Source organism: Haliaeetus albicilla, chromosome 5, assembly GCF_947461875.1.
Source record: "Haliaeetus albicilla chromosome 5, bHalAlb1.1, whole genome shotgun sequence".
Classification (NCBI taxonomy): Eukaryota; Metazoa; Chordata; class Aves; order Accipitriformes; family Accipitridae; genus Haliaeetus; species Haliaeetus albicilla.
In genome coordinates, this window is record NC_091487.1 from 11,485,919 (window position 1) to 11,513,317 (window position 27,399).

At 38.9% G+C, this 27,399-nt stretch overlaps 1 protein-coding gene across 3 annotated transcripts in view; it reads right to left on the minus strand.

Annotated features, from left to right (window-relative positions):
- Positions 1–27,399, minus strand: part of ASPG (asparaginase) — a 49,494-nt gene that overhangs the window by 4,044 nt on the left and 18,051 nt on the right. For 2 of the 3 annotated variants that reach the window (XM_069783348.1, XM_069783346.1), the window contains exons 7-13: positions 21,748–21,860; positions 20,061–20,246; positions 16,994–17,107; positions 13,825–13,944; positions 12,585–12,680; positions 11,524–11,687; positions 5,052–5,138 (exon numbers count right to left, since the gene is read on the minus strand). In XM_069783348.1, the coding sequence (XP_069639449.1) occupies positions 5,052–5,138; positions 11,524–11,687; positions 12,585–12,680; positions 13,825–13,944; positions 16,994–17,107; positions 20,061–20,246; positions 21,748–21,860 (880 nt within the window). Of the gene's footprint in view, positions 1–5,037; positions 5,139–11,523; positions 11,688–12,584; positions 12,681–13,824; positions 13,945–16,993; positions 17,108–20,060; positions 20,247–21,747; positions 21,861–27,399 lie in introns of all 3 variants that reach the window. The other variant, XM_069783347.1, reaches the window with a different exon arrangement.

Consider the following 27,399-nt stretch of genomic DNA (forward strand, 5'->3'; position numbering starts at 1 on the left):
GTGGGGTGCTATGAGGTTTAACAGTGCTTCAGTGTGACATCATGAAGAAAAGGATCAATAAATCATTAATGAAAAATGCCATCACAAAAAGAGGCCCCTCAGAAACAATAAGGAATCAGAGGAAGGCAAAGGAAGTCTAACAGGAAGCTCAGTGGGAAGTCCTTAACAAAACTGCAGGAAAAAGTAAACAGTAATAAAGAAAAAGTGTAAGCATTAGTAAAGCAGAGAAGAAATTGCTTAGCAGCCACTTCTGGAACACAAGAATTATCTTTATTTACAAAGACAAGTCTCTTGCTGTTGGCACTGGAAGGTCCCAGAATTAAGGGACAAACAAAAGACAGCCTGCCTAGCAAGTAAGAGTTAGAAGCATCTCCAACACTGGACAGGAGAACACTGTATTTTCCAAACACTGTTCAGCTGCGTGCAAAGCGGAAACCATTTTGGGCAAAGACCAGCAAATTTAGAAATATTACCAACCTACATACCCAGGGAAATTCAGCTAGCATCACTGTAAGCAACAAACAAGGACTACTGCACTTACTTGAAAAGTAACTGCCTAATAGCACCTGTTCATAAAGAGCAATTTAACCCACATTGCCAGAGGTCAAATCTGTGAAGTGGTCTCCTTTGGTGACATTAGAGCAATCCAAATACACAGAAGTATCTTCAATTTTGCAGCAGCCATTTACTGATCAAGTGAGAAATGTATTCTACGGAGACTATGACCCAGAGAACAAAAAGTGATGTAGCTTGCAAGAAAATGTAGATACCACTCTAAATAGAAGATACGTACTATTCACTAAATTGATTATAATCAAGAACACCACAAAACATTTTCTTCAATTCCAGATCACTGTAGCCAAGCCATACGCATCTGTATTTCCTTTACACACTGTAAGCATACTCCATATAGTCAAATATATACACAGGACTTCTCAACATACACTATAGGGACCTTTGCTCTGTATTTTTTTCAAAGGTATTTATGCCAGCAACTCCAGCTACAAGCGCATCGTCTAAGCAGCAACCCCATCATTTCTGTATCATGAAATGGAATAAAAAGAACTTCAATATACATTTATCGGGATGTTCAAAACCTGCTTTGTTGACAAAGAACTACTTCACACATTTTACTAAACTCTTACTGATACCTTTTATAGCAGATAATCCCAGGTATGCTGCCTATCAATACTCTTACATATAGAAAAAATGATTACATACCCATTTCACAGTTTCAGCATGGCTAATGTAGCCACGATGATGACAGAGCTAAGATATCAAGAATAGCGATAATACAATTATGGTCTCTGATTTTGTGCCTCCCGTCACACTAGCATCAAGCTAACTCAGTTAACAGGAGCTGCTGTTTAAGGGGTGCTCTGTTACTGTCAAGGTACCAGGAGCGAAGCTGCTCAGGTCTCAGAGGGTTTAGAAAGATGTCCTAGTTTTAGCTAGGATAGAGTTAACTGTCTTCCTAGTAGCTGGTATGGTGCTACAACCATGACAAAGGATAAGGGCAAATGCAGTTCTGGATCTAGGAAGTAGTGAGTACAGTGAAATGACACCTTGGGGTTCCCTCCTGCTTCCTCAGGTACTAGGATTTCATCTTTCCCAGGGACATGAAGCTCTGTTTTTTCAGCAATTCTCCTTTTTCAGTGCCTACATAAAGCGATCAGGAAAAAGTTCCTTTTTTTTTTTTTTTTCCCCTTAGGTATATCATCACCGTGGCAGAAGAGAAAAATATTTTTTTTCTTCCCTTTTTTTTAAATTCAGATCCTCAAAAAGCAAGTTAAAAGTCCAGCTTAAGGCACAGTTTGTTCTATCCTGAACACATTTGGGAGTGCTGCTCTTAGCTAGTATCTCCACATCTCTCTCAGTTGAGAAAAACAGACTTTGAAAGATAGCAGGCATTAGAAGCTTGGTCCTAATTCCCGCAGAGGCATATTTATCTTTCCTCCCCCAGCCTTACCCCCCAAGTTTATGTTAAATTGAAGAGGCATCTTATTCTGAAAGTTGCCGATTTTGAAAGGCTGCAACCTTGTATATTATATCATTTAATGAAATCTAAGAATATTAAAGAGAAAGTTGGTTTGACTTTATGCCCCTATTTAATTTTGTGTAGTACAGACTTGAACAGAGTATCTCTATACAGGCTTTTTTCCTTTAAAAAACAAACACAAAGCAACTGCTTACCAACTCCAGAACTTGACAAGCCTTCAGAATAAGTCTGAGTGTCCCAATTTATCTCATCATGGTTTGGTTTTGCAGACAGATGACAATACTACTGCAATATGAGATGAGATGAGATTCTGGCATTTTTAACAGATTACTAACATTGAGATCTCCTTCTCATTTCAAAACAAAGACAGGAACCAGATACCAAACATCAATAAAGAGATTCTAAAAATCAGACTAAACCCTCTCACTGAGAAAAAGAAACAGCAAATGAAACCATGAAAGATTTAATAACTAGATCATCCTGTCTGCACCTATGTGCATCTCCACTTCCTACACAAGAGTTCCCACTGATACCGTCCAGCTCTCAGTTCTGGTTGGTACTCCTTTCCCTCTCAAACATCACCAATGCCAAAGGAGCACATTTATTTTTATTTTATCTCCAAAATCTTCCAACTGAACTATTCTATTCTGTTCTAAAATCATGAGTCTAAACACAAGGAAGCTGAGGAGACAGTATGAAAAGACCACGAACAGTGATTTTTGTGTTCTATGAAAGCCAGTTTGTTTGAGGATAGGTAAGGAGCAAGGGGGGAAACATGATTACAGCTTCTAATTCAGAGAGAACTCTATGGAAGAAAAAAGTTAAGTTAGCTATGGGCAGGAACCCAGAGCTTATCAGAAAGCAAGCAGCTTTGTCCTTCTAAACCCCAAGAAGTTGACATACAGCCTTGGTGACAAATTCAAAATGGTACAAATTGCAGCTTAAGGCACATTACAAGATAGAAGATATGTAGGAAAATAGTTTGAATTAGGCAGAGGGAAGATGTTATCAACAGCTTGTTCTATAAGCAGCTTGACCACATGAACACGTTGACTACCGTGAAGGTGCCAGTGCCTGCAAAAAGGCGGCTTAAAAGGAGGAGGTAAGAGGTAGGACTGAGAAGTGAGCCCGAGCATGCTGGAAAAACGAGTGTATCGGTCAGGTCATCTGAGGATACTCCTGAAGAAGTATCTGAGACATTTTGGCAGGAGGACAAACACCAGTACCTCCGATTTAATAACTTGTAGGCACCTGAATAATGCTCTGTGGAAAAAAGTCCGCTTTGGTGCGAAAGACTATGCCAGGCCCTCTAAAACAGCTAGAGGAAAGAAAGCCCTTCAGCTCTGCAGGAGCAGTGTAAGGAAGAGCCACCGCTCACAGACACTTCAGCGCTGTCTCGAAGCCTGACTGCTGCCTCAGGCTGGCTGTGCTCCTGGCATGGGGCACGCAGGATGTCTGTCAGTGGGCATGCCTCTGGCCGCGGCTGCTGCTCCAGCTGCCGGCCGGGAGAGAACCACAGCCCTGGCTCCTGACCCGCACCGAGGTGGGAGAACCTCTTCCCCTCTCACCCCAAGTACGCCACTCTGCGCCAAGTCCTCGGTCAGCCTCTGCATGCGCGTGCGTTCCTGCCCTCTGTTTGGAAGATCTACATTGGTTTTATACTAAACTTATTACCATCAATGCAAGTTCACAATATCTTAAATGTTTATTATCAAAATATCCGCTTTGAACATCAGGAGATCATGTAATACAGATGCAGCGTGTACGATATTCCTTAAAATGCTGTAACAAACTGCATTAGAACCACATTTTGTTTAAAGGACCCTTGTTCCCCCCCCCCCCCCCCCCCTTTTTTTTTTTTTGACATACTACTCCCAGGTCAGGTAGCCAAACTGGTTCTGCATGTGGCACCAGGGCTAAATAAGGGGCCAATTAATTTGCAGAGGAATGTCATTCCCTAAGCCACGCCCCTTGCCTTCTTGGCAGATGGAAACTACGCAAACCAAGGGTTTAGTTCTGTCCTATCACTTGCAGTGCCCTGGGAAACGTCATGGTAAAAGACTTACTACCCAGTCTCCTCTGACCGTGTTATGACAATGGAAACACTCCAGCTAGTATTTCTTGATTCCGGAACTACTCAAAGGACAGAGTCCAGTCTCTATACAGAACACACATAAGCTTTACCTTGACCTTGTTTTGTAGGCAATATACAGCACTGGCTGGTCCCTACAAGTCTCATGGTTTCCTGCCAAGTCCTGATATAAAGGCTGGTACTTGGGGGGTTTTTTTGGTTTGTTTTTGAGAAGAAGAGAAGAAGAAATGAAGTAAAAACAGTAAGTAATTTTAGGAAATACATGAAACCTTATCACAATTTTCAGAGTAATTTGTAATTCAGGACCAGTACTGGAAAAAATAAAATCAAGCATCTATTTCTTTTCATAATATATATCCATATCATTAAACCACCTTATATATTAAAAGCAACTATACGGAAAAACAGCTTTAGCAGAGTATTACATGCTCTTAAAATTAAATATAGAGATGGTGAGCAATTGTTCAAAAGTTTTGGGGTTAAACCTATCTGTCTATTTCATTTAGTTATTTTTAAGAACGATGTCATATGCTAGTTAGAGTAGAAGCCATTCCCATAGAAGTGAAAAGTGGATTTTAAGAAATAAAAATATGTGCAGCTTTATTCTCAAATAGAGATGCTATTAAATGATACCTTTCACAGCTTCCTCCCCACCCTTCCTCAGTGAAAGTGCTTGGAAAAAATAAGCTATATTTGCTTCTAGTTCACTTATCCCCACAATACTCCCTACTTTGGAGCTCTCTTGAGTTACTGGTGCTCCAACACAGAATTGATTCTTAATTTCATCTCTACACTGTTTTCCTCATTATTAGTCTAGCACAGAAGTAGCCACGTCATGTGCCAGGGACCCAACTGTTTCTTGGAAGTCGTCTATGCACTGTTCTAAATTCTACAAGTCTCTTCTGAAAAACCATCCCCCTCCATCCCGATTTTAGAGCCACCTCACCTTATCACATTTACCTGCAGAGTATTGTTCCAATGTTCTCCAAGTCATGGCCTGAAAGGTGTGCTCCCGTTTCTCGTAACAAATTAATCACTTGTACGTGCCTTTATGAAAGGAATAGAAAAAACAGAGAAAGTGTCTTGACCAGTAGGTTTTTCTTCTCCTAAATCCAGCATTACTCATATACACAGTCAGTGAAAGTTCTTATACGATATTTGCCACCATCACAGAACCAATGAATCTTCTCCAAGGTGACAGATATAGTAAACAGATCTGCCCTCCCTATCAAAAAATCATTCACACGCTAAGCTCATGGAAGTGGTAAGTTCAGCTCTGAAAATGGAAGGGATGCATCCCTTTCTCTTAAAAGAATTTTTATTTTCTTTACCTTAGTGCTAGCTTAATTTAACGCTTGAAATATCAGTGATTGAAATACACACAAACAGTGAGGACATTTATTACATAGCATCATTCCTGTATTTTACAGAATATAATGCCCATATATATCAGTCTTAAATAAAACTTATGTCTTGGAGATAAGCTATGAATCTTTAGGTTAATGTAGAAGCTAATCAGCTTTTCAGGGCTTCAAAATTATGGTAAGTATTCTTATGAATGTCCCACAAAAGCACATCTTTTCCTAACCACTTCCTCCCAATACCTTTATTATTTATTTCCACCTGGAGTCTTTAGGACGTCTTCCTTGTCCTTTCCTTTGAGCTAAAGGAACACACAGATACTTAAGCACTACCAGCCAACTCCTATACCTTAGCCAGAAGCTTGAGAAAGTCTATGGAAAAGGCCAGTCCCTAAAGGTACTGTTGTGGGTAGAAAATAACATGACAGATGAAAAATGTGCAAAATATGTTTTTCACAAGTGACCAAGTGAAAGGCTTAGAACTAGGTTCAAAAAGGAGGTGACAGTGTGCTCCTCTGCTAAACAAATGATCTAGTTTACAAATCCAAACACAGTTTTTTTTTCTCGGGAAAGAGCATGATGACACCAGTAGATCAGGAATAGTTGCATAGTTCCTCTTTTAAGTAAGTTGCTATACCATAACACTTCAAAATAAAGAGTTAGGCATATCATTGTAATAGGAAATATATGGGCTTTCCCAACCCAGTACCTAAAACCTCATCTGTAGTAATTAAAAATAAAAAAATAAGATCACATACACTTTCTGCTTAATCACTTGCATTTTCTTGGAAGTAGCCATGGGCCTTTCCATTTTAGAACTGGACTAAACTGCTTATCTAATTCCTCTGCCTCTTTTTAGGAAATTCCATCTTGAATGAGAAGTTACTTTGCAGTTATCCATATTAAGCCTATATAAGTTTATGTTTCATGTAAGATCTTAATTTATAATCTAAACAAAGAACTGTAGAGATGCTATAGGAATCATTTTGCTTTTCCAAAAATAGGTTATTTAACCTACCAGACAGATTTTTTTTTTTTAAATTGTACTTTGTTTCAATTGACAGCCTCAAAAAAATCTTTCTGTTTCATGGCAGAGCATTGCTGGAACAGCACATGCCACAAGTTTTTTCAGTTATCTAAAATATTTTCTCAGGTGGGTCCCTTACGGCATGGCTAGTCATCCACAAGCATCTCCTTGAGCCAGCAAATAAAGGCATGGATTCCCATTTTTCAATCTGTGGTGAAGAATGAATTCTACATGTATGAAATTTTTAGTTCAGTCTTAATTAGAACAGTAGTTAGCTGAAAAGAAATTTGACCTAAAATAGATTAAAGTAGAACATGTTTGTTCACTCAGGCTCACATTGGGTACAGAACTGAACATAGGGACCGTGTGCTTACTGTCCAACGACTGCCCTGGAGTATTCCTCATTTCCCATCTTATAGTCGAAATCACAGCATGAAACTAGTGCTTTTTAAACTAAAAGCTATGCTATGGGACAGCACTAAAAGGCAGTAAAGCACGTAATGTTGTGTGGTATCTTCCCTCAATGTGCTCCCCTCTATGAAGTCCATATCTCTGGATTCCAGGGAAGAGCAAGGCTTTTCTTTTCCCCTATTGTAACTATTTACTCCTCACTGGTAGCGAGATTCCCTCCAGAAAGGACTTTGTGTCCCACCTGTGCCGCACAGCCATTACTACTCTGAGTGGGACTCTATAAATCTTTGATAGAGACAGATTTGGGGGCATTTACCCATGTGTTTAATACAGCAAATTTAAATGAGGAAAAAAAAAGTGGTTTGAAATAAAATAAAACTTTAAGCATTGAAACGAACAGTGTTTACAATAAATGCTTACAATAAAACAGTTCTAAATAGAAGTACAGTGTCCTGATGACTGGGAATCGTTCAAAATCATGTTTGTCAGTATGGTGGGAGGAAGAGGAAGTGTTGTATACCACTGCTTGTTAAGGAAAGGGTAAGGGAGAGGAAGAACAGGGACAATTAGTAACATGCAACTTAAAAGTGTTAAATTTAGTACTGTGACTATGAAGAGCAGATTCATCCAAGAAAGCAAACTGACTACCTTCTCACATTCCCATCACTCAACATAAAAACTATGCGGGAGGTTAAGTTGCACTACAGCTTGTTCCTACTTGCACCCAAACAGTATCTACATTCTGCAGAAACTTAAGCCCTATCCAGTGTACCACTTCTGCTGTCTTGTACCTACCACAAGAGCATTATTCATATTTCAAGAGGCTGGCGGTGAATTTTCTGATACTGTTATGTCTTAGGCACATGAGAGGTATTTGTCTTCAGAAGTTGTTTCTTTAAGTGCCGGTCTCCTGCAGCTTTACAAAAGCCTCACAAGGGTCACAGTTTAGCTGATCTGAAGTTCAGCTGATGTCATGAGCCATGAACTTCTTGGGAACGGTTTAAATGCAATTCCCGTTCTAAGGTGACAGCACAAAACCAAAGAACAGAGCAACTGCTGGACAATGAAAGTTCAAGATACAGAGGGAATGCCAACATCACCATGTTAGTCTGGGATGCACAGCTGCTTGTCCAGTCTAGCTCCATCTGATAAGCAAAACCATGAGGAGCTATTGTCACCTGTGAACTGTTCATGACTCCCCCTTTTCCTAGTGCACTCCATTAACAAACTGTAGCTCTTGGTCAGATATAGGCTATACAAACAATGCTATTTTGCATATGTTACTTAAGTTAGCCTTTTGATATTACCACTGTCATTCATCTGCTCTCTGAAAGAAAAAACAAATAGACAAGAAGTATTCCTAGTGTCTCCTCCCCGCTAGATTCCATAACTGATAAGGCTGGAGATAAAACCCCCAATGTATACTAATACTTTAAATGATTAATAGCAAAAGAAATGATTCAGTGTGGTCTTCAACATTCACTGCTATGAGCAAAGTTTGAGTTCCAGATAAAGACTTTTACCAGTTCACGAGAGTTCTGGATTCACAGCAATCAAGGTGCCATACAGTACGTATCATCTTAGGCCTTGACTTGGCAGACACTTATTAAAAGTGAATCAACTTCAAAAGGGATGAATCACACATGTGAAATTAACACGCATGTAAGAGTTTGCAGGATTGGGGCCTTAGGGTGCACACCTTCCACCAACTCTCTTTAAAGAAATGCAGGTGTAATGTATATCCAAACTTGACTGGCTTCATTCTTTTTAATGCTTGCTCCCCTAGCAACTGGAATGGTTATGGCAGAATCAGCTTAGTTTCACTTGTTTGGTTTTCTGCATGGTATCAGTGGGAATTTTATGCTCAAATACTGTAAGGATGGGCTTCAGTGCACTTCTGAAGTCAGTGGTAGTTAGATTTTCACTCTGCCTTAGATTTCCTGAAGTAATGTAAATGTAACCTTGCAAAATATCAAGTATTTAAATTCTTATTTATGTGGGAGGTAATTTTACTACCTCTAATCTGATGTTCTCACAGCACCGTATGAGCAACTCCCCATTTTCAACCTTTTACCACTGCTCTACAAGTAAATGGAAGTGCTTTTACTACATAAAATATACACAATTTTTATTCAAGACATTTTCCTGCTTAGAGAGTTTCTGTCATTAAAAAATATTATTCTATTGTTTTGAAAATGAATTATCCCTTGAGGGTACTCTAAGAAATTAAAGGAATGCTACTAATTTTGATCAAGCAACTGGCCTAAATTAACAGTGGTCTGTTCAGCTTCATGCATAAAGTGAATGAGACTACACACAAATTGCAGAGCTACAAATGAAAAAGCGGAAATACAGTAGTTTATTTCTTATTTAGAAAGGGACTCCACATTTTTCCATCTAAAGAAACAAAGAAAGTGTCACTTAAAGTAAAAAAATTTAAAAGACTATCATTGATATAGATCAAGTTGCTGGTCTACCAGCTGACAGTGCTATGTTAAGAAGCTTTTAAGAAGAGACATTACTCCTGATCATCTTTACAAATTATTAAATGGAAAAGAGAAATCTATCATCATTATATAGGTTTGCATGCTAGGTTAAAAGGCAAGCCACCGAGAAATGTGACAGAAAGACTGGAAGAAAGCTATTTTTAAGATGAGTGGATACTGTACTGCAGTTAAATGGCAATTAAACAAATACTAATTCTCAGAAAATGGGATTAAGCTGATGCAATATTCAGTAAAATTGAGGAAGTTACAATATTAAACAGTTTAAAGCATTGACTGCTCATTAAGATCAGTTTTCCCCCTTCCCTCTCTGCAACTTTGTACACTGCATCAGGATAATCTGTTCACTTTCAGCATGCAAGTGTTTAATAAATAGAATTTAAATATTTCTGTAGCAGAAATCTTTTTAGTGGGTATCTAATGACACACATATACAGCTGTCTGGTCTTTACCATTCTCCTTTATATGCTTATCAGCGTGAAATGCAGTGTGAGTACACAGGAGATCATAAATACACATTTATGAGATTAGTTCTAAGTCAACTCTTCCTCTCATTCAAACAGTAGAAACAAAAAGAGAAACTGAAAATGGTTATGGTGCAGTTTCCTTTTACAATTCCCTATATCAAAATGGGTGTGCAGTTTTAAAGAGCTTAAGAGTCATGGTAGGAGTCTAATATAGGAGTGGCAATGCTAAGGAATCCAAACAACAAGCTCATGTGAAATTCCTCAGGCGGTAGATGGGTGCGGTAAAAAAAGTAGGTGCCTGATTTGCAGGAACATCTAATGGTATCTAATGCTTTAGCATTTTCTCACATTGGACCAGAGCCACCTCTATTCAACCGCGAGGTTATTTGTTTGATTTGCTGTTGGGCTTGTTTTTGCTTTAAGACTTTAAGGGTTTGCCACTGAAGGGCTTACATATTCATGAGATAAAGCAACAACTACAAAGCCATAGAGGACCATGCAGTAGATATGGCAATAGCACAGTGTGGCCACACAGGACCTTAAGTCTCAAGTTAATAGAGCTTGCTAAGTTTTCTACATCTGGTCTTTGACACCGAAAAAGCCTTCAAGATATTCCTGCAGCAAATGCAAAACCAGGACTGTCAGACCTCCCACAGAGGTAACTCCAGCCTGACAGACCAGGTGAACTTAACATTAGAAAGCTGTAGGAATATTTGGGGACAGACATCCATGAAGACCATGAAAATATTATCACTCCAAGCTCCTTTACAGAAAAAAGCTTCTCTCCTGCCATCATACAGACTGAATATGAGATAAGGAGCTGAAAGTGGATCAAAGAAACAAGAAGAGATTAGGGCAAGCAGCTTCTAACACGTTAGAAGACCAATGGCTCTATGAATCCCCAAGGCTATATAAACTAAGCGTTTTAAAATTAAATTTTGATAACTGATAACTTTTATATTCGGTGCTATGGCCATTCCTTAGGACTATACAACATGGAAAAGACCAGTAAATTGCACATGCATAACTACCATTCAAGAACTGCTGACATCCAGAACAACAGGAAGAGGAAATCCACAAGCAGGCAGAGCCATGCAGCCATCCCATATAATTATGAGTGGGCGGAAGGGAAAAATTAAAAAAACAGTCATCCGGCAAGACACTCAGGAAAGCACTGGTGGAAGGGAAAGATTAAAACATGTCAACCTACCGGTATATTCTGTGCCAACTGAAACAGTCTGGTCTGGATGAGAAAGGGGAGGGCAGAAAGAAAACAGGCAGCCCTTGGTCCTGCATTCTCACTTCTGACAGTCAAAAGGAGTGATCAGTTTGGCTCTGTTTTATAAGGAAGCCTCATAACAAAGAGTGGAGTACTGATATTATGGACCAAGTCTAGGCAGGAAGGCAGCAATAAGTTATCTTATGTTAAAATTCTGCATGCATACCAAGTTGTTTGCCTTCATTTCATGTTATTTTAAAAAATCTTTTGATTTAGGCTAGTCATATCCTTTGAAATGATGTGTTTGTGTTATTTTAACTGCTGTCATTTACACACGAATGCTGAGACAAAACAAGACCAAACCACAGGGATGGACTTCAAATCCAAAATGATAGAAGGTTTATAAACTCTATATACAGGGGTGTATAAATTAATTTTGTTACCTGAACTTGATCGCATCCATCAGTGGGGTAGATCCATATCTGTCTCTAGCATAAACAGTTGCACCAGATGTCAACAAATACTCAACCAATGGTAAGTGCCCTTCAGAGGCTGCAATATGAAGTGGAGTTCGGCCATCATAGTCTCCACAGCTCAAGTTTCCACCCTGCAAAAGGACAGATCCTTCGCATGCTAGAAGATAATGGCTGCACATTAAGTTATTGGTACAACAGTAGATGCATACAACCCATTTTAACTCTGCCACTAAAATGTTAAGCTTGTCAAACTTAAAGTCTATCTTGTAGTGTTTTTTTAGCACCAGTAAAGATACTTATTTCACCTTCTGCATGTTCCCCCCTCTACATGTATTCTCATTGGAGCCCCTTCAGATACACACTTTATTGCGGCACGCCATACAGCTGCTTTGTGCCTATAGTCTGCTAATTTTACTTGCCTTAGTTTATTTTTTCAATATATATTTATCCTTTCTTGAGGCCCATTACCGAAGTCTCAAGAGTAGGGTAAACCAAGGCAAAGGGGGGGGGGGGGGGGTGAAGAGAGAGGTGTAGAAGATGATACAGGGAAATGCCTTTTTCTTTTTTCAGGTATAACCCAAGCTAGAGCTATAGGGAGAGCCAAAAATCCTGAATTAGCACTGCACTGTGTTTTGCTTAAATGTAATTTTCAAGTTTTTTTTTTTTAATCATGACAGATTTACATCCAAAAGCTGGATACTATGAATATGCATAAAGAAACTTAAACAAAAGAAAGCAGCACAAACCATTTTAAAGTCTTCCAAAGTTAGCAGATAAGAACTTGCATTTTAATCTACCTGTACTTTCACAATTCAAAAGAAAATGTAAACAGCTGAGAACCAGATAGGGGAAAGAACATACCAGTTTTGAAAGACAAAGACTGAGTAGCCTAGAAACCAATTGTATTGGCCAAAGCACTTTGATTCTAAGACTTAGGTAGTTGCTTCCCAGTCAGCGTAGCTTCCTCCCATCATTTACAGCTCTATTTAAAAATTAATGTTTTGTACAAACTGTTAATTTTACTTTACCATTTCTGCTATGGCTCTTAGTGCATCTATGTCACCCAGTTTAGCTGCAGCACAAGCCAAAGGTGGAATTAATGCATCTCTTACGGCTTCTAACTCCTGAGAAACAAACAAAATTAAACATTTAATATCAGCCTCGCCTCTAATGTGATTGATGTCCAAGTCATAAAAACACTGCCCTTTCTTTCATGTAAAGTTTCCAAATTAGTCATTTGGTTATTTAAAGCTGGTAGCATTTAGTTCTTGGAAGGAAAGAAGTCTCATGTTTATTTTACATTTTGTGGGTCTCACATCCATGAAGATTTATATTCCTCCCTGGCAACACCACAATTACCTGATATCTATATATACCATTTAAGGTGCATGCACTAATTACCATCTCCGTACTGCAATAGTTACACATCAGTACAGTAAGAGAAACAGCACTAGTAGGAGTTGGAACAGACCATATAGTCCAGTCTCCTCAAGACTGGATCAACTTTATTCATGTGACTCCTCAAGACTGGATCAACTTTATTCATGTGACTCCTCAGATATTTGTATAACCTGTACTTCCAAACCTCCACTGACAAGTCCCATAGGCCCCCTAAATATCCTCCCATTTCTCACGCTTACTAAAGAAGAACCATACATTCAGTATTCATTAGCTACTGAAAATCCCATCTTCCCTGAAACTTAGCCAAGAGAAAAGCAAGTACTTGCATCTTACAACCAATACTGTATTTTCTGGTTTTCCAATTGGGAAGGACTAATATTAAACACCACACATTACACTTGTGTAGTGCTTCCTTAGTATCAGCCTTCTATGATTTCATGTGCAATTAAGCTGTTTTACCCATTATTATTTAGATTGCTCGAAACTGTCAATCCATTTGACCACAAAAATACAAAACACTTTTTCATATCATTGATACCCTGAATTAGAGCAACCGTCTGAGGCTTGTTATTGCAACCAGTCAGCCAAGAAAATAAACTTAATATGGGGCTACAAAGAGGGGGAGAAAAAAAGTTAATATGTTTTTAATTAAAAACATTTTAATGTTATGCTTGTCATTGTGTCCTTTCTCCCTAACCCAACTGGTTAGTTGGGACACTCAGTACTAAAAAAAAAAAAAAAAAATATTAATATAAAAGCTCCAATGTTCCATTTTTCTTTCAGCTTTGCTGTTCATCTTTAAGCTAGGTTCATTTAACTGAGTTTACAGCTTTACATGAGGTCAGTTGTAAATATTTAAGTGTATACCTCCTTGCTGCTGATACTTAGAGATTTGGCAATCACTTGAATAAACTTGCTATCTCTCAGAGAGATCTTGGCTCCTGTGGGTACAACAGTCATTTCTCCTCTTAGATTTTCACTCAGCATCTGAAAAGCAAGCAATCAAATCCTTTGTTAGCAGAGGAAAAATATGGTAGTAGTCTAATAAAAAAACCTTAGGATCAAGTTAGAAAATTGTTTGGAGGAATTATGGAAACTAATTGAATGCAGACAAAAGATTAAAGAAATAGTTACTGTCTCATGAAGATTGCAAGTTTAAAAAGACAAAGGGGGGGGGGAAGGGACAGGCAAATAAAACTTTCTTCCAAAGCAAAGAAACCAAAATAAGCACATAACAAAACACCCCAATTTTTAGAGTATGCAGACAAAAGTTCCCTAGTGGGATAAGCTGCAGCCTACTTAAAAACACAAAGATAGTGAGTAATTAGCAGAGTGAGGCTGAAGACCAGAATATTCTGAAATGTTGCCTTTTGCCAGCATTCTCAAACCTCAGTACTCCTACACAGACTGTATATGTAGGCCTCAAAACAAAGCCCAGTGCTGCCTGTGGACGGTCATGTATTTCAATGGATTTTCAAACAGCTCCATTAGCCCTGATTTTGTTAAAATTTGGCCATAAAGCCAGCTTTGAATGCCGAGGGTCTACAGTAGTACTAGTCATTCAATATTAAAGCAGGTGTGTAACAGTTTGCAGGGTGGGTGCATCTGATATCACCAGGAAAAAAAAACCCAAACCAAACCAAAAAAAGGTCAGCCAATTTGCGTGTAGAAAGTGCTTGAATATGGCAATAAAGAAATGAAAATACTCCAAAAGACAGGTTCTGGGAAACCTCGAGAACAGAGAGAGAAGCCAGTCATTAAGAAAAAGCAACTGGTTTCCTCAATTCTGACAATTTTACATACTGGCACTCTTTCACAAAATGTTGCTGATGCAGCTATAAAGCACGTAGTTATTTCAATTAGAATTTTAAAAAGCAGGACTGTGAAAGTTTGCAAGAAACAGATGTGATGTTGGAAGGAGGAATGCCCCAGGTTTACTTATGTCTAGGCATGCCCTTTATTAAAAAAAAAAACAAACTCCAAGCGCTGACAACACTGTAGCCGTCTGCTGGAAGAGTCCCATATGCATGCAACTCTGAGGATACCAACTGCTTTGGCGCACTTTTAGAGTTTGACAGGTTGAGATCATTGCTTTGCACAGGTAACCTTAGCAATTGGCACCTGTGCTAAATGCACCCAGTGCAAAGCCCTACGTGCCTTAGTCAGTCCTACCAGCTCTGCAGCCATTTGCATGTGTCTGGGGGCACATTCCTTGCTTCTTTGTGTTGAAAGAGAATCCTAAAATAACCACGCCAGCTTCAGGAGAGCTTCCGTCTCTTGGGAGACTATTGTTTGGTGATATGTTTAGCTGAAGATATTGCCACAGACAACATATTTCCAGGCTTTCTTCTTCTCCTGGTCTCTACCACTCATTCCTGCCCAGGCAATGCAGCAAGCTGCATTCTTAGTTGTGCCAACACAATTGTTTGTGGGTCTGTACAATGAGTCAAATGAGGAAACTGATCATGCTTAACTCAAAGAAATTGCAAAAGTTATTTTGTTTTTCACACCATATAAAGGAGGTCCCAGCACCACCACACAAACTGTGTAGCACGTTCCAAAGGGCAGCACATGAAGATGCAGGAGTACCTTGTGTCAGTGTTACCTAAAACGTCCTATCACCGAGTCCTCACCTAAGTAAGTCAGCTATCTCACCTCAGCAAACTGAATCTAAAATTAAGTTTTAACTCACACACCTAGGCAGGAAGCCAGCTAGGAAAGTTTCTCCTGTCCCAGGTCAAATAATCCTCTGTGCAAGAAGATGAAAGTCTGCGTTAAAAAAAAAAATCAAAACCAGCCTAGTATATATATGTTCCAGGGCCAGTGAGTGTACCAAAGAGGCATCAGTGAAGAGTCTGGGTTTCTAAAGTGTATATACACAAACACATGCAATACCACTACTCTTCACACAGTGTTATGTCGCCTGTCAAGCATGTTCTTGCACAGAGTATGTTCCTGCCATCCTCACTGAAGAAACACATAGCTCCTCCTCCTCTCATTTTTCAGAGCCAGGGCTTGCTTTAGCAAACAGCCAAACGCTCAGAGCCTGAAACTGTTTCTAAGGACAGTTAAGTGGTACTTCCAGCTACCCCACTTCTGATCAAAGGTACCCAAATATGTTTATCTCAACAGCTGCTACTGGTTGGAAGATATTGAGCATGAAATAGTGATCAAATTTGTTTCAGTTTTAATAAAAACAAAACACCATCATAAGATACACATGTGCATGCAGTGCTTAAGTCTAGAGAACGACTCATCATGATGTCATCTCCCAAAGTGTCAGGATTATGATTTCATGGCATACAAGCATAGAAACACATGCATTCCTGCAGACTGCTGCTCCCCTATCTAATTCAGAGCTGTACGTTCCTTGTATAAAAGAAACATGATATGTAACTATATAACTTGAGGAAAAAAGCCTTGGTTAAACACCAATGAACAGTAAGAACATTGTTAAATGGGTTATGATTTTAAAATCAGTTACAATTGGTTCTTGGAATAATCCTCTATTTTTTATATATTTATAAAGTGTACTTCCTCTTAGAGAAACAAAATCTAACACTGTCATGAGTAATGCTGTAAAGGAAGAGGCTGTAGGCAATATTTATTTTCAGAATTAGCTTTGTGTGAATGAGTCTCGGATGAAATCTTTTCCACACTAAGATTAATGACAAGATCTTTGCTGACTTCAGTAGGGTTGGGATTCTGTCTCCCCTATGAATTTCCACATATGGGTTTTTAGTACAGAAATGTCCAATGTAGACTACTACTGTTTAAAGATAGCATTTTTATCACTCGGTCATGGTCTTCACCTGACTTATGCAGAGAATTCTTTTCTCTCCCAATCTACATACATCCAGTTGTCTAACAGTATTTTCCTTAAGGAAAAAAAAACAAACCACGTGATGTTCACATTATGGCTTTGGAACCAATTGCTTTTAAATGCAAGAGAGAAGCTCAAGGCATTCAGCTAAGCAGAAGTTAGCACAGTTGATGAGAAAGTGAAAGCCTTTCAAGGTCACACTGAAATATTTACCTGCCTCTTCTCCTCCCAGCTAAGCTTACTCTTGCTGAGCGTGTATGACAGTTTAGTTAGGGCTGCCTCTGGTGTCATATCACCTCCAGGAATTACTCCAACATCAGCGAGAGTCTGAATAAAAAGGAATAATGACTCCAATTAGCATAGCATTCAGAAATACCTGCGTGTACAGAAGATGTACATGAATGACGAGTAGCTACACAGAATACAGTGTGCAGCTGTGCCTCCACTCCCTTGCTCCTCCTACTGCCACTGTAATTTTTGTAATTTTAGTTATCAAATACCAAGCAAATACTAGAGCCAGCTGAATAAAGACGACTTTTACTTTAAATTCCTTTTCATGCAATAACATTGAAGAATTCAACCAAATGCTTGCCACGGTCACTTACTATGCTAAAAGGGAAAGGTTACAGGTCTGTATCAGCTATCTGCAGAGTTGTCAGATTCCCTTTATTGAAAAGCTGCAGTTACTCTGTTTTAACCCAGTGGCATTTTGAACATTGCCAAGTAGGCTGTTCTCACACAGACATATTTACCATTCTTTTATGGGGCACTGCTTTGGATGAATTCCAGCACTACAGTGTGCTGCTCACAGCAGGAGTGTTTTCAGACCCTTTCAGGCTGCGCTAGCAGTTTATGATTTAGAACGTACAACTAAAATATGTAATTTACACAGTTTTGACAAGAACAACTGAAAAAGATGACCTTTTAAACTTATCTTTCTGGTAGTTAAAAAAAATAAACTATCTGAACCAAAGCAAAGAGCAGAAAGATCTTTGCTGTGGTCAGCAAGCCCTGTAAGCGTACAGTGACCAAGACTGCAAAGACAAAGGAGATTTCAGATCTCTTGTCACTAAATTGTACCTGGACAAACAGTTGGGCTTCTCTAAACCACAGATCATCATCTTCGCCATAATGTGATGCCTCACAGTTAAGCATCTTGCAGTAGTTCTTTACACTGCATTTTACTTTTAAATATCTAGTATATAAACTTCAGATTTGAAACTTGTTGTGGCTTAACTAATATTTTTAGCAAGATACAGAGCCTTAATCAGCTCATTAACCACCTCCAAGAGACCCAGACTAACATTTTTAAAAGTCCCATGGGAAAACATATACAGAGAAGGTGAGAAATACTTTCTGTACTGCAGAGCTAGCCAAAGAACAGTTATGGCTTTTTCAGTGGGCTTGAGAAAGGGGAGGAGGAAGAGATTTCCCAGCTTCCTTCTTATACCTAAAGTCCCCTCAATTATAAGTTTCTGCTGTGTAGATGGATCAGAGGCCAGATATTCAGGTAATTAAAACAAACACTTCAAGGGAAACCAGGGACTCAGCTGACCCACCTGGCTAGCTTGAATGAGTGAAAAATGGCCTAGCCATTTGCAAAGACTTGTGAAAGGTTTTATTTAAAGAAAAATCAAAGTAAAGTTAACATTGCAGCAACTTTGCAGCATTCACCTATGATACTTCCTCCATTGAGCAGTTCCTTATGAAAAGGAGAAGGTAATGAAAGAACAAGGATGAAGTAATTTTGTAGGACTTGGCTCTGTCAGTATTCTCCTCAAAAGATGCCAAGAAAACAGGACAACGTCCATCAATAGATGCTGAAGCAATATAATACTTGCTCTATATAAACAGTGGAAGGCAGAAGTGAACATGTTTCCACACAGCCTTCTATGGTTCAGTAAGACCTGAGCAGAATCTTTCAATTCAGCATATCAACAGTCTGGATCAGAGTGCAAAAAGCCATTTTAGAGGTGTCTACTAATCTTTTAACCAGAGCATAGGAAAGGTTTTTTTCTTCCCTCCATACATTTTAGCCATTCATTTCAAGCAGAACACCAAATAAAAGCTAGGCTTCATTTTCATGTTGTTTTTCAAATATAAGTTTGGTGTCTTTTATTGACTTAAGTGCTTTCTACCTTCCATGTGAACTGTTCTGTATAATTCATATATTCCTATTATATTTGCTACAGAGCATGGGATCTTTGCAGAAGTTAATACTTCTCAAAACATCTCTATTAAGTTATGCAAAAGTTTTACCAACACCCAAATGACTGCCCATATCAGAAAATACTGAGTTTGGATACTGAAGAGGTGGATAGAAACTCTTACAATCTCCTTTCCTTTCTCCTCAAAACAGACTATGTGTTCTTGAAGCAAATATAATCTAAAGCTGTGTCAAAACTAATGTTAAAAGAGGCAGGTTTCAGCACCAGACTAGGAGTATCTAGATTTGTCTTACAGTTACTGAAGAGGCTGGCTCTGCCAGACAGGTGGTTGCTCCCAACAAAACCAGGTGTCTAAAACAGGGATGAGTCACCCTCTGGCAGTGCTTCTTGGCTATTTAATGGCTAGCCTTTTTATAAAGGCCAGTTAAACCAGCTTCCTTCACACAACCACATGCAACACAAACTCTTATATGGCTTTGAGCTCTTATTAGTCCCAGTGATGTCATGTCTTAATACACAATTAAGAAACTCACTATAAAATGCTCTGAATATTAACAGTCTCTACACAAAGCCTGCTTTAAGCTAGCCTTCATGGTTTAAACACAACTGATTTCCATTCTGCAAGACAGACACTTCCTTACATACTGTTCTCCAATCTCCAATCAAATAAAAACCTGAGATCTGGAATATTGCTTGGATTTGCAGGCTTTCTTGACGTTCTTATGTTGTAGCTAAGTTAATTGCTAGCCTATCATATACTACTTTATTTGATCATCTGACCCCTAAGCTAGCTTCTAGCTCAGTGGAATCCCTTTGGAGAGATACTACCAATCTAATGCAAGGTATCCTGGAGTGCTGCACACGACAGGAGCAAGCAATCACTAATTTGGGATTTGAGCTGACTTTTTCAACCATTCAGACTAGGAGTAACAGGGTCTTGTTTGCAGGTACATACTTAAATGCTTCCAGCTTAAGATTTCTCAGATATAGTTATTTTATGAGCAATATCTGGTTTTACACACTGGGACTACTAGCAGCATACAATAAAGTTGTATCAGTGGGATGTTTCTTTTAGACAGCAGTAGAGTCTGAAATCACTGCACAATGCTTACCTGCCCTGTTGCATAGACTGTTTTAACAGACCCTCGTAAGCACTGGGTACAGTTCAGAATGACTACTTTTCGTTCGGCTGCTTTCTTCAGTTCTTCCAGCAAGTCTTCTCTGTTGTTTGGGGCATTGCCACTTCCATAAGTTTCAAGAACGATGCCCTCAATTGGAGGCTGAAGAAACGCTTTTACCTGTTTAAAAACAAGACAGGGAAGAGAAAAAAGGTGTGTTTAAGTTGCGTTAAGATTTTCATGTATGGCACAGTTTTTAAAAATGATCTATTCCTGTTGTAGTCTTAGAGGCTCTCATACCTTACAGTCTTCTCATGCCCTTCTGTGCTCCCTATTTGCAGTAACTAGGACTGTAGAATAAGCTTTAAAAACCCAAGAATTTCACTCTCTAGCTTCCTTTAAAATTCCTAGAGGGATAGATTTTAAAATAAACTATTTTCTACAGTCATGACCCCAGGGTGAAAAAGGATGCTATTGTTCAAGTGCCATTAACAGGCTATACTGTTGCACCATGGTGGAACAAAAAGGTAGATTTACACATATGAAATAAATGTAGAATTATTAATTGAGACTAGAACCCCCAACCCCTGCCCAGATTTGTTACTTTAGCAAAGAGTTTTGTTAACAAAAATGTCTGCCTAACTATGAAAGAGAGCGTCTCACCTTTCAGGAAAGAACATTCTAACGAAGCCTGGAGTTTTTTAACTCAAAACCCAATTGATTTAACTCAAGGCAGAAAAAAAAAAAAAAGGCACTAATACATTCTGGGTCAATTGTTAATGAGGTAGCTATTGTGCCTCACTGTAAGAGAATGCCTAGCAAAGTCCTCTTCTCAGAAAGATGTATTTTAAACAACCTAGGTGTTTCCTTGCTGATCACGTATGCTAAATGCAATACGCTGTAAGCCCCCATGAGGCTAACTATGCAGTTGGAGTTTTATTGCAAATATACCACCCCTCTGCCTTTCCATCTGTTCATATTCACCTAAAAAGGATGGTAAGACAATTGAGGAGTGCTGCTTAAACTACTGTATTCAATTTAAGATCGTAACAGCCACAAAAGACTTGTCAATTTAATGGAAGTAGTATTAGACAGAAATTTAAAGACAAATCTACCTAAAACCACAGTTCTGCAAAATAATTTCTAAAGGCAAAAAAAATCCCACTTCTCATTTTCAGCAGCAAAATCCCACTTTTCATTTTCAGCTCTGTATGAATTCTGAGGGTCATGTTAACCATCAGTGTAAGATAAAATGAACCTTAAAAAAGAAGCATGAGTTGTAGAAATAGTCACTCCCCTCCACACACCATATTGTGTATTCTTTGACAAGACATCTATTAATATGCCTCAATATGCAGCAAAAGAGCATTTCCATGGTCACTGTAGCCTGCACCTCTCTAGAAAAGCACACTTAACCTATTTATGAGCCCTGATAAGTTAATTTTAACTTTCAGACAAAAGATGTTTGAAAAGCTTTTATCAATAGTTTATGGCATATGAAAATAGTCTTTGAATGTTCTGATATTAAAAAAAAAACATTTTTCAGAATATGACAGATCCTTTCCTTTCCCTCCAAAACCCTGACTGCTGCTACAAAGAATGCAGCTTCCCTACTTCAGCTAACTAATCAAATATATGAGCATCACTTCACCCACTTCCAAAATGAAGGGGTGACACTTACAGCAGCAGCGGTGATTCCTGGGAAGATTCGCAGAAGTCCAACATTCCTGTTCATATTGGTGTGAACTCGAAATTTCTTTTTGGTATTGGCTCTCCACACCGTTTCCCAGTTTACTGTTAAGAGAAATAGCCTTTTGAATTTAAGATAATATATTAAGTACTCTTGTAGCACTTCATACTTAGAACATCGTCTGTTTCTTATGTAGGGGATTCATGAAAGACAATGCATTTTGAAAAGAGGAAAGGAAGGCTCTTTCAAGACAGCAGCCATAGCAGCTGATCTAACACATCTTATTTATTAGGTGCCACAAAATATGTATTCAAGGCCACATCCAGGTGAGGCTCAACTGTGTTATATTTTAGCTTTAATTCCAAAATAGTCTAGGTTGGAAGACATATCGGTATTACTTGTCAATATTTCTAAGTTAGTGCCCTTCAGGGAGATATTTAACACATATGCTTGCTTCAATTTAATAGCATTTTATAGCAAAGACTTCCAAAATTGATATTTTAGTTCAATGACCATTAGCAAACAGGATGATCTATCAGACACAAAGCTGTATACCTCTATTACAACCTCTTCAAAAAAGAGGTCTGATAGCCGTGAAAAGCATCTGGGTACTAGATCTGATGGGTTCATGATGTTGAACATGCCCTGTTAGTGCCAACTCTGCCCATTCAGAGTGCTCAGAAAGCCTCAACCAACAGAGGGTCGTGCAGGTCCAGCATAGGTGAGATGTTCGCTTGTCACGCACTGACCTGAACTTCATTGTTATGTAGTTGGCCTGATACCAGCCTGGATTCATGTTTGGAAAACAGACCTTCATCTTCCCAGACATAAGAGATGACAAATGCAGTTAGTGTTGCCGCTAATCACCTCCAGAGTTTATTAGGTAGTTACTAATGATTAAATAAAATAGCAAGGATTCAATTAACTCCGATTATACATTTAGAGGCAGAAGCCAGCTGTTTAACTAATAGTTTGTTTGTGTTGCATTATTAGAAGCCAAGTCATGCATTATTGATTTCAAAATTTTACTACTTCAGTGTAGGAGCACAGCGTTGGTAGCACTGACAACTCCTACAAGGCAGTGGAAGAGGTTTACCAAACAGCAGCCAACAGCTCAGAGCATCATGCTTCAATGAAAGTTGACCATGCTGCAAAGCTACCAGTTTCACCATCATGATTTAAGCTTTTTAAATTTTGCAGAAACTCCCAAGCAGCAAGACAGATAAAAGATCTACGTGCATAATAGTGACTTGCTCTCAGCCATGCAGAGGGTTACTCACACCAATTACTGTTGCAATCTCTTGCAATCAGCAGACAGCCATTTGCAAAAAAATTCAGAGTACATTTGAAAGCTTCCATTGAAACCTACTCTATTGCCCCATTACCAGAAATACTAAGAACTAAACAATCCATTAAGTCAGAACAGAAAATAGCAGTCACCTGTAAGACTTTATGAACTCTCCCTTTCTGTCGTGGTGCCCTGTCAGCAACTAGAGCCTCTGTATGCTCTTTCTAAAAACATACCATATGTTGTTAAACAGGTCACAAGCAGTTGGCTTGGCATTATGTTTGTCCAGCCAGCCACACTTCAGCACGTGGATTCCTAATGCCCTGGGAATGGGAGAATAGAAATACACACCATTTCTACAGTTCCCTTCTTTGTGCTAAGCTGACCAGCATTGTTCTGAAACCACCTGGTTGGATTTAGTAGTTAGCCAAGTAGCATTCAAAGATCTCCATGAGCTTTCCAGAGCAAGTTAGAGACCTGCAGGAGGTACATGGGTGAGTGCAGAAAGTCATGCATCTGTTCTGCTTGAGGTTCATAGGCCTAGCTAACCACATTCACTCATGAGCACTGTGCTTTAAGAAGCAGCAGCGTTTAGCAATAAAAACAATCCTTTCAACCTTCTAACACACAGATTAATTCTTTAAAAGCAGCCTCCTCTATAAGAAGGGATGGCAATAAAACTGTATCAGAGCTTTCTTTCCTTTACAGTCCATAAGCTAGGAGTCCCTGCCAAAACTTCACAAATGCATACTACTAAGTTTGGCAACTATTAGCATCCCTAATGCCTGTAATGAACTTGGAAGAATGAACTGAGGAAACCTGCCTTGGCATGGATCACTAAAATACTGCCAAAAGTAGAAGACCAAGGAGAGAGATCAGAGGATAGATTCAGAAGTCAGACCTATACCAGGTCTATACCTGTACTCTTGGAGTATGCTCTACCAAATAACATATCATCGTCAAGATAAATGTAATGCACGCAGACATAGTACAGTGATGTAATTCCAAACTATATTAAAAAAAAGAACTAAAGATTGTCCCCGAGTTAACACTCTCTTGGTCATGAACCTTGTCAGCCTACAGAACGTGCTTGGTACTGCAGACTCCACAGATGTTAGTTTTCCATTAGACAAATGAGTCTAAAAGGCAGAACAAAAGGCAAGTGTGATGCAAGAGCCAAAACCAAACAAATATACATAAAAGCCTGACTTCATCTCAGATTTATTCAGAACTGTTTTAAGTGAGGCAGAGTGCCATGCAGGGGAAAAAAAAGTTTAGAACACACCCTTTGCATCCTCCATCTCAAAGATTACATCCCCCAAAAGGAAGAATATTTATGTCGCATAGCTAAGTTCAAGCATTTTCCTTGTACTGAATAAGCCAGCTGTCTTGCAGCCTGTAGTCATTCCACACAGCAATCTTCTTTGTTAAATTAAAAAAAAATTAAAAAAATAAAAATATCTTAGGAATCACTAACAGTTCTTAAGTAAGAAACTCATATACAAGCAAGTGAAGTACAAAAAGCTGTATATATCAGTGTTCATAGGAGTTTTTTATCCTATGGATAAGAGTGACTAATTAGGGATATTCAGTTTTGGCACAACACAGAAAACAGTAACCTGTTCTAACTTGGATGGGCCGTGCTTGTAGAGTTTAACTGATAGAGTGATATAATGTACTGCATTATGTAAATATGGATACAAAGCTGAGGAACAAATGTGAGCTAGCTACTGGTGTTGCACAGCAGAAAGAAAGTTTTTAAAGCAATGTACATAAAATAAAGAGGTAATGGCTATTTATATACTGTATCCAAAATGGCTTGGGATAGAAAAGATTGCATTATTCAAGGAGACTGCATTCAAGATATTAAGGCCTGTTGTTTATTCTTCCAAACAAAACCATCACATAAATAATACTCTTCTATTTCCAATCTCCCCCTCCCTACCAAACACTACAGCTTTTAAAATTACAGCTCAAAAAATACCCTTATCTTATTTATACTCACACACACACAGAGAACTATGGTGATAGAGTTAGTACAGAAAAAACTGAAAAAACATCAACCTGACTTAAAAAAGGAGAGAAGCAGCTCTACACAGTCTAGAAAGCAGCAAAACCCCCCTGTTGTTAAGCAGTGCCTATGCCACAGTGCAGGTTTCAACTTATAATGGGAGAACAGCAACTAAGAGCGACACCTCCCTTAGGAGTGGTGACTGAACTCCGAGTTATGAAATCAAACAAGAAATACAGCTTTTTGTGATTGCAGAGCTCCAGACAAACAGCAATGCTTTCTTCTCATCCTTCTCTGCAGGGCTACAGACGAGCCCTACCATTATATAAGCTGCCCTGGCATTCATTACAATTCATGGCAGCAGCCAAGGGGTGGGGAGTACAGGCTAACCTATGGGTGTAAATTCCTGAAGGCGGCAAACAAACATAGACCCCCTTTTTTGGCAGTTTGTTATAAAACAATTGACACACACCTTTTGAAATTAATATTTAAATTGAATGGTGTCATTGCAAGAATCAACATGCCTACGTATAAGGGGGGGGGACGGGACCAAAAGCACTTCAGTGAAGAGAGCTGGCATTTGCCTTAACACATAAATGACTTGGGCTTTTTACTATAAATAACCAGAACTGCCAACCAAGACACAGACTTGGCCAGTGACGAATAGCTTCTCTCTAATGAGACGGTGGAGAGACAAGCCCAAAAGTGCCTTTTAACCTTCTGGTGCTGCTGTACCACATCTGCATGCACAGTCACACAGGCTCTGTTCATCCCCCTACACAAGTTATGTTTCTCATCATACGGTCCTGTACATGTGCACCACTCCCAGAAGTTACATGCATGTGTGATGAAGAAAGTCCAGCCGTGGTAACAAAGCAAGTTTCATATTTGCTTCAGGACAATGAAGAACAGAGGAGAGTAATCAGTTATGAAATATACTGAGACTCTTCACACATTTCAAGTGAAGTAGTCCTCTTTGTCTCTCCTGTTTTCAAAATACGGGAGAAATAAGGCAAGGTCTTTTATTTGATAAGCTTTAAGATTTTAGAAATATTTTTGGTTATTTCTATATCGTCCATTTCATACAGAGATTTCCGATTCTGGTGCAAAAGTATTTCCCATCGGCATTGGGTTTCTTACACATCTCAGGAGTGGGCTAGAATTTTTCACTTCTTTCAGGCGTTTCTTGTACTAAATTGAAAAGTCTTCAGGAAGTTGACACGCTTGCTCATCTAAAACTGGGTAACGGGACTCTTAGGTGTTGCTAACACAGTTAAGGATGTGGCCAAGAACACAGCTAGTTGATGGGATCAGAAATCCACGGGGAGCCTCACCTTAAGAGGGAACGCGGTGAAAAATGGATATCAAAAACAAAGAAGAGAGCTACAGCTAGGTTAGGGAAGGGAAGAGGACTAAGCTTCTCCCTCTCTGGCTCTAAAGTAGATCTTTGCTTTTATATGGTATGCCTAGCCTCGAACAGCATGTCCACTCCTCATCCCTGCATACCAACCCATGATCCCATTACACTCCCCACTTCCTACATCCTCTCAGGTGTCCCCCCCTGCTTCTCTGGAATTTCCATTCCCAGCTTTGTTAGAACAGGAAAGCCTAAGGAAGAGTTTCTACACATGGTCTACTCCTCCTGGCATCTTCAGGCTGCTTTCCATAACGCTGAAGCAGCAAGAGTCAGCCCTGTCTCCAGGACGATTAAGACATATTATACAAAGTAATTTGAAAAAAAAAAAGTTAAAAGATGCTAGATTTGTTTGGTTTGTTTTTAAAAGCCCAAGTGGTTCCTTGTCTTCATGAAAGCTTCATATGAGGATTGTACAAGCAAACTCAAGGGAGACAGCAATGTTTCAAACAATTACTTTGGACAAAATAAAGCAGCACTAGTAGATTGCCCATACTATAAACTATGTTTTTTCAAAATGAAACAATCCTTCAATGCTGACACCGTCATCTTGGATAAATGATGCTACCCTAACTGGGTAATCAACTGAAACAAATAAAAATAGAGCCTATCACACCATTGGTTTTTAAATCAGAAATCCCCACTGATCTCAATGGGGCATTCTACTGAAAAGATAATGGGACCCAATATGGGCCAAGGGAAGTACTTAATAACTTTATCATTTTTCTACTATAGACAAGGAATCACAAAACAGTTCATTCAAATCTGAGAGAGAAATAGCATGCAATTTGCAGCTTGATTTCATTATTGATCAGTCAGTAAATGGAATTTATTTATACCCTATTTGATGCACTTCATAAAAACCCAAGAAAGAAGATTCTCCCCAATTTACTGCAACAATCAACTGACAGCATTTCTGTTGATTTCAGA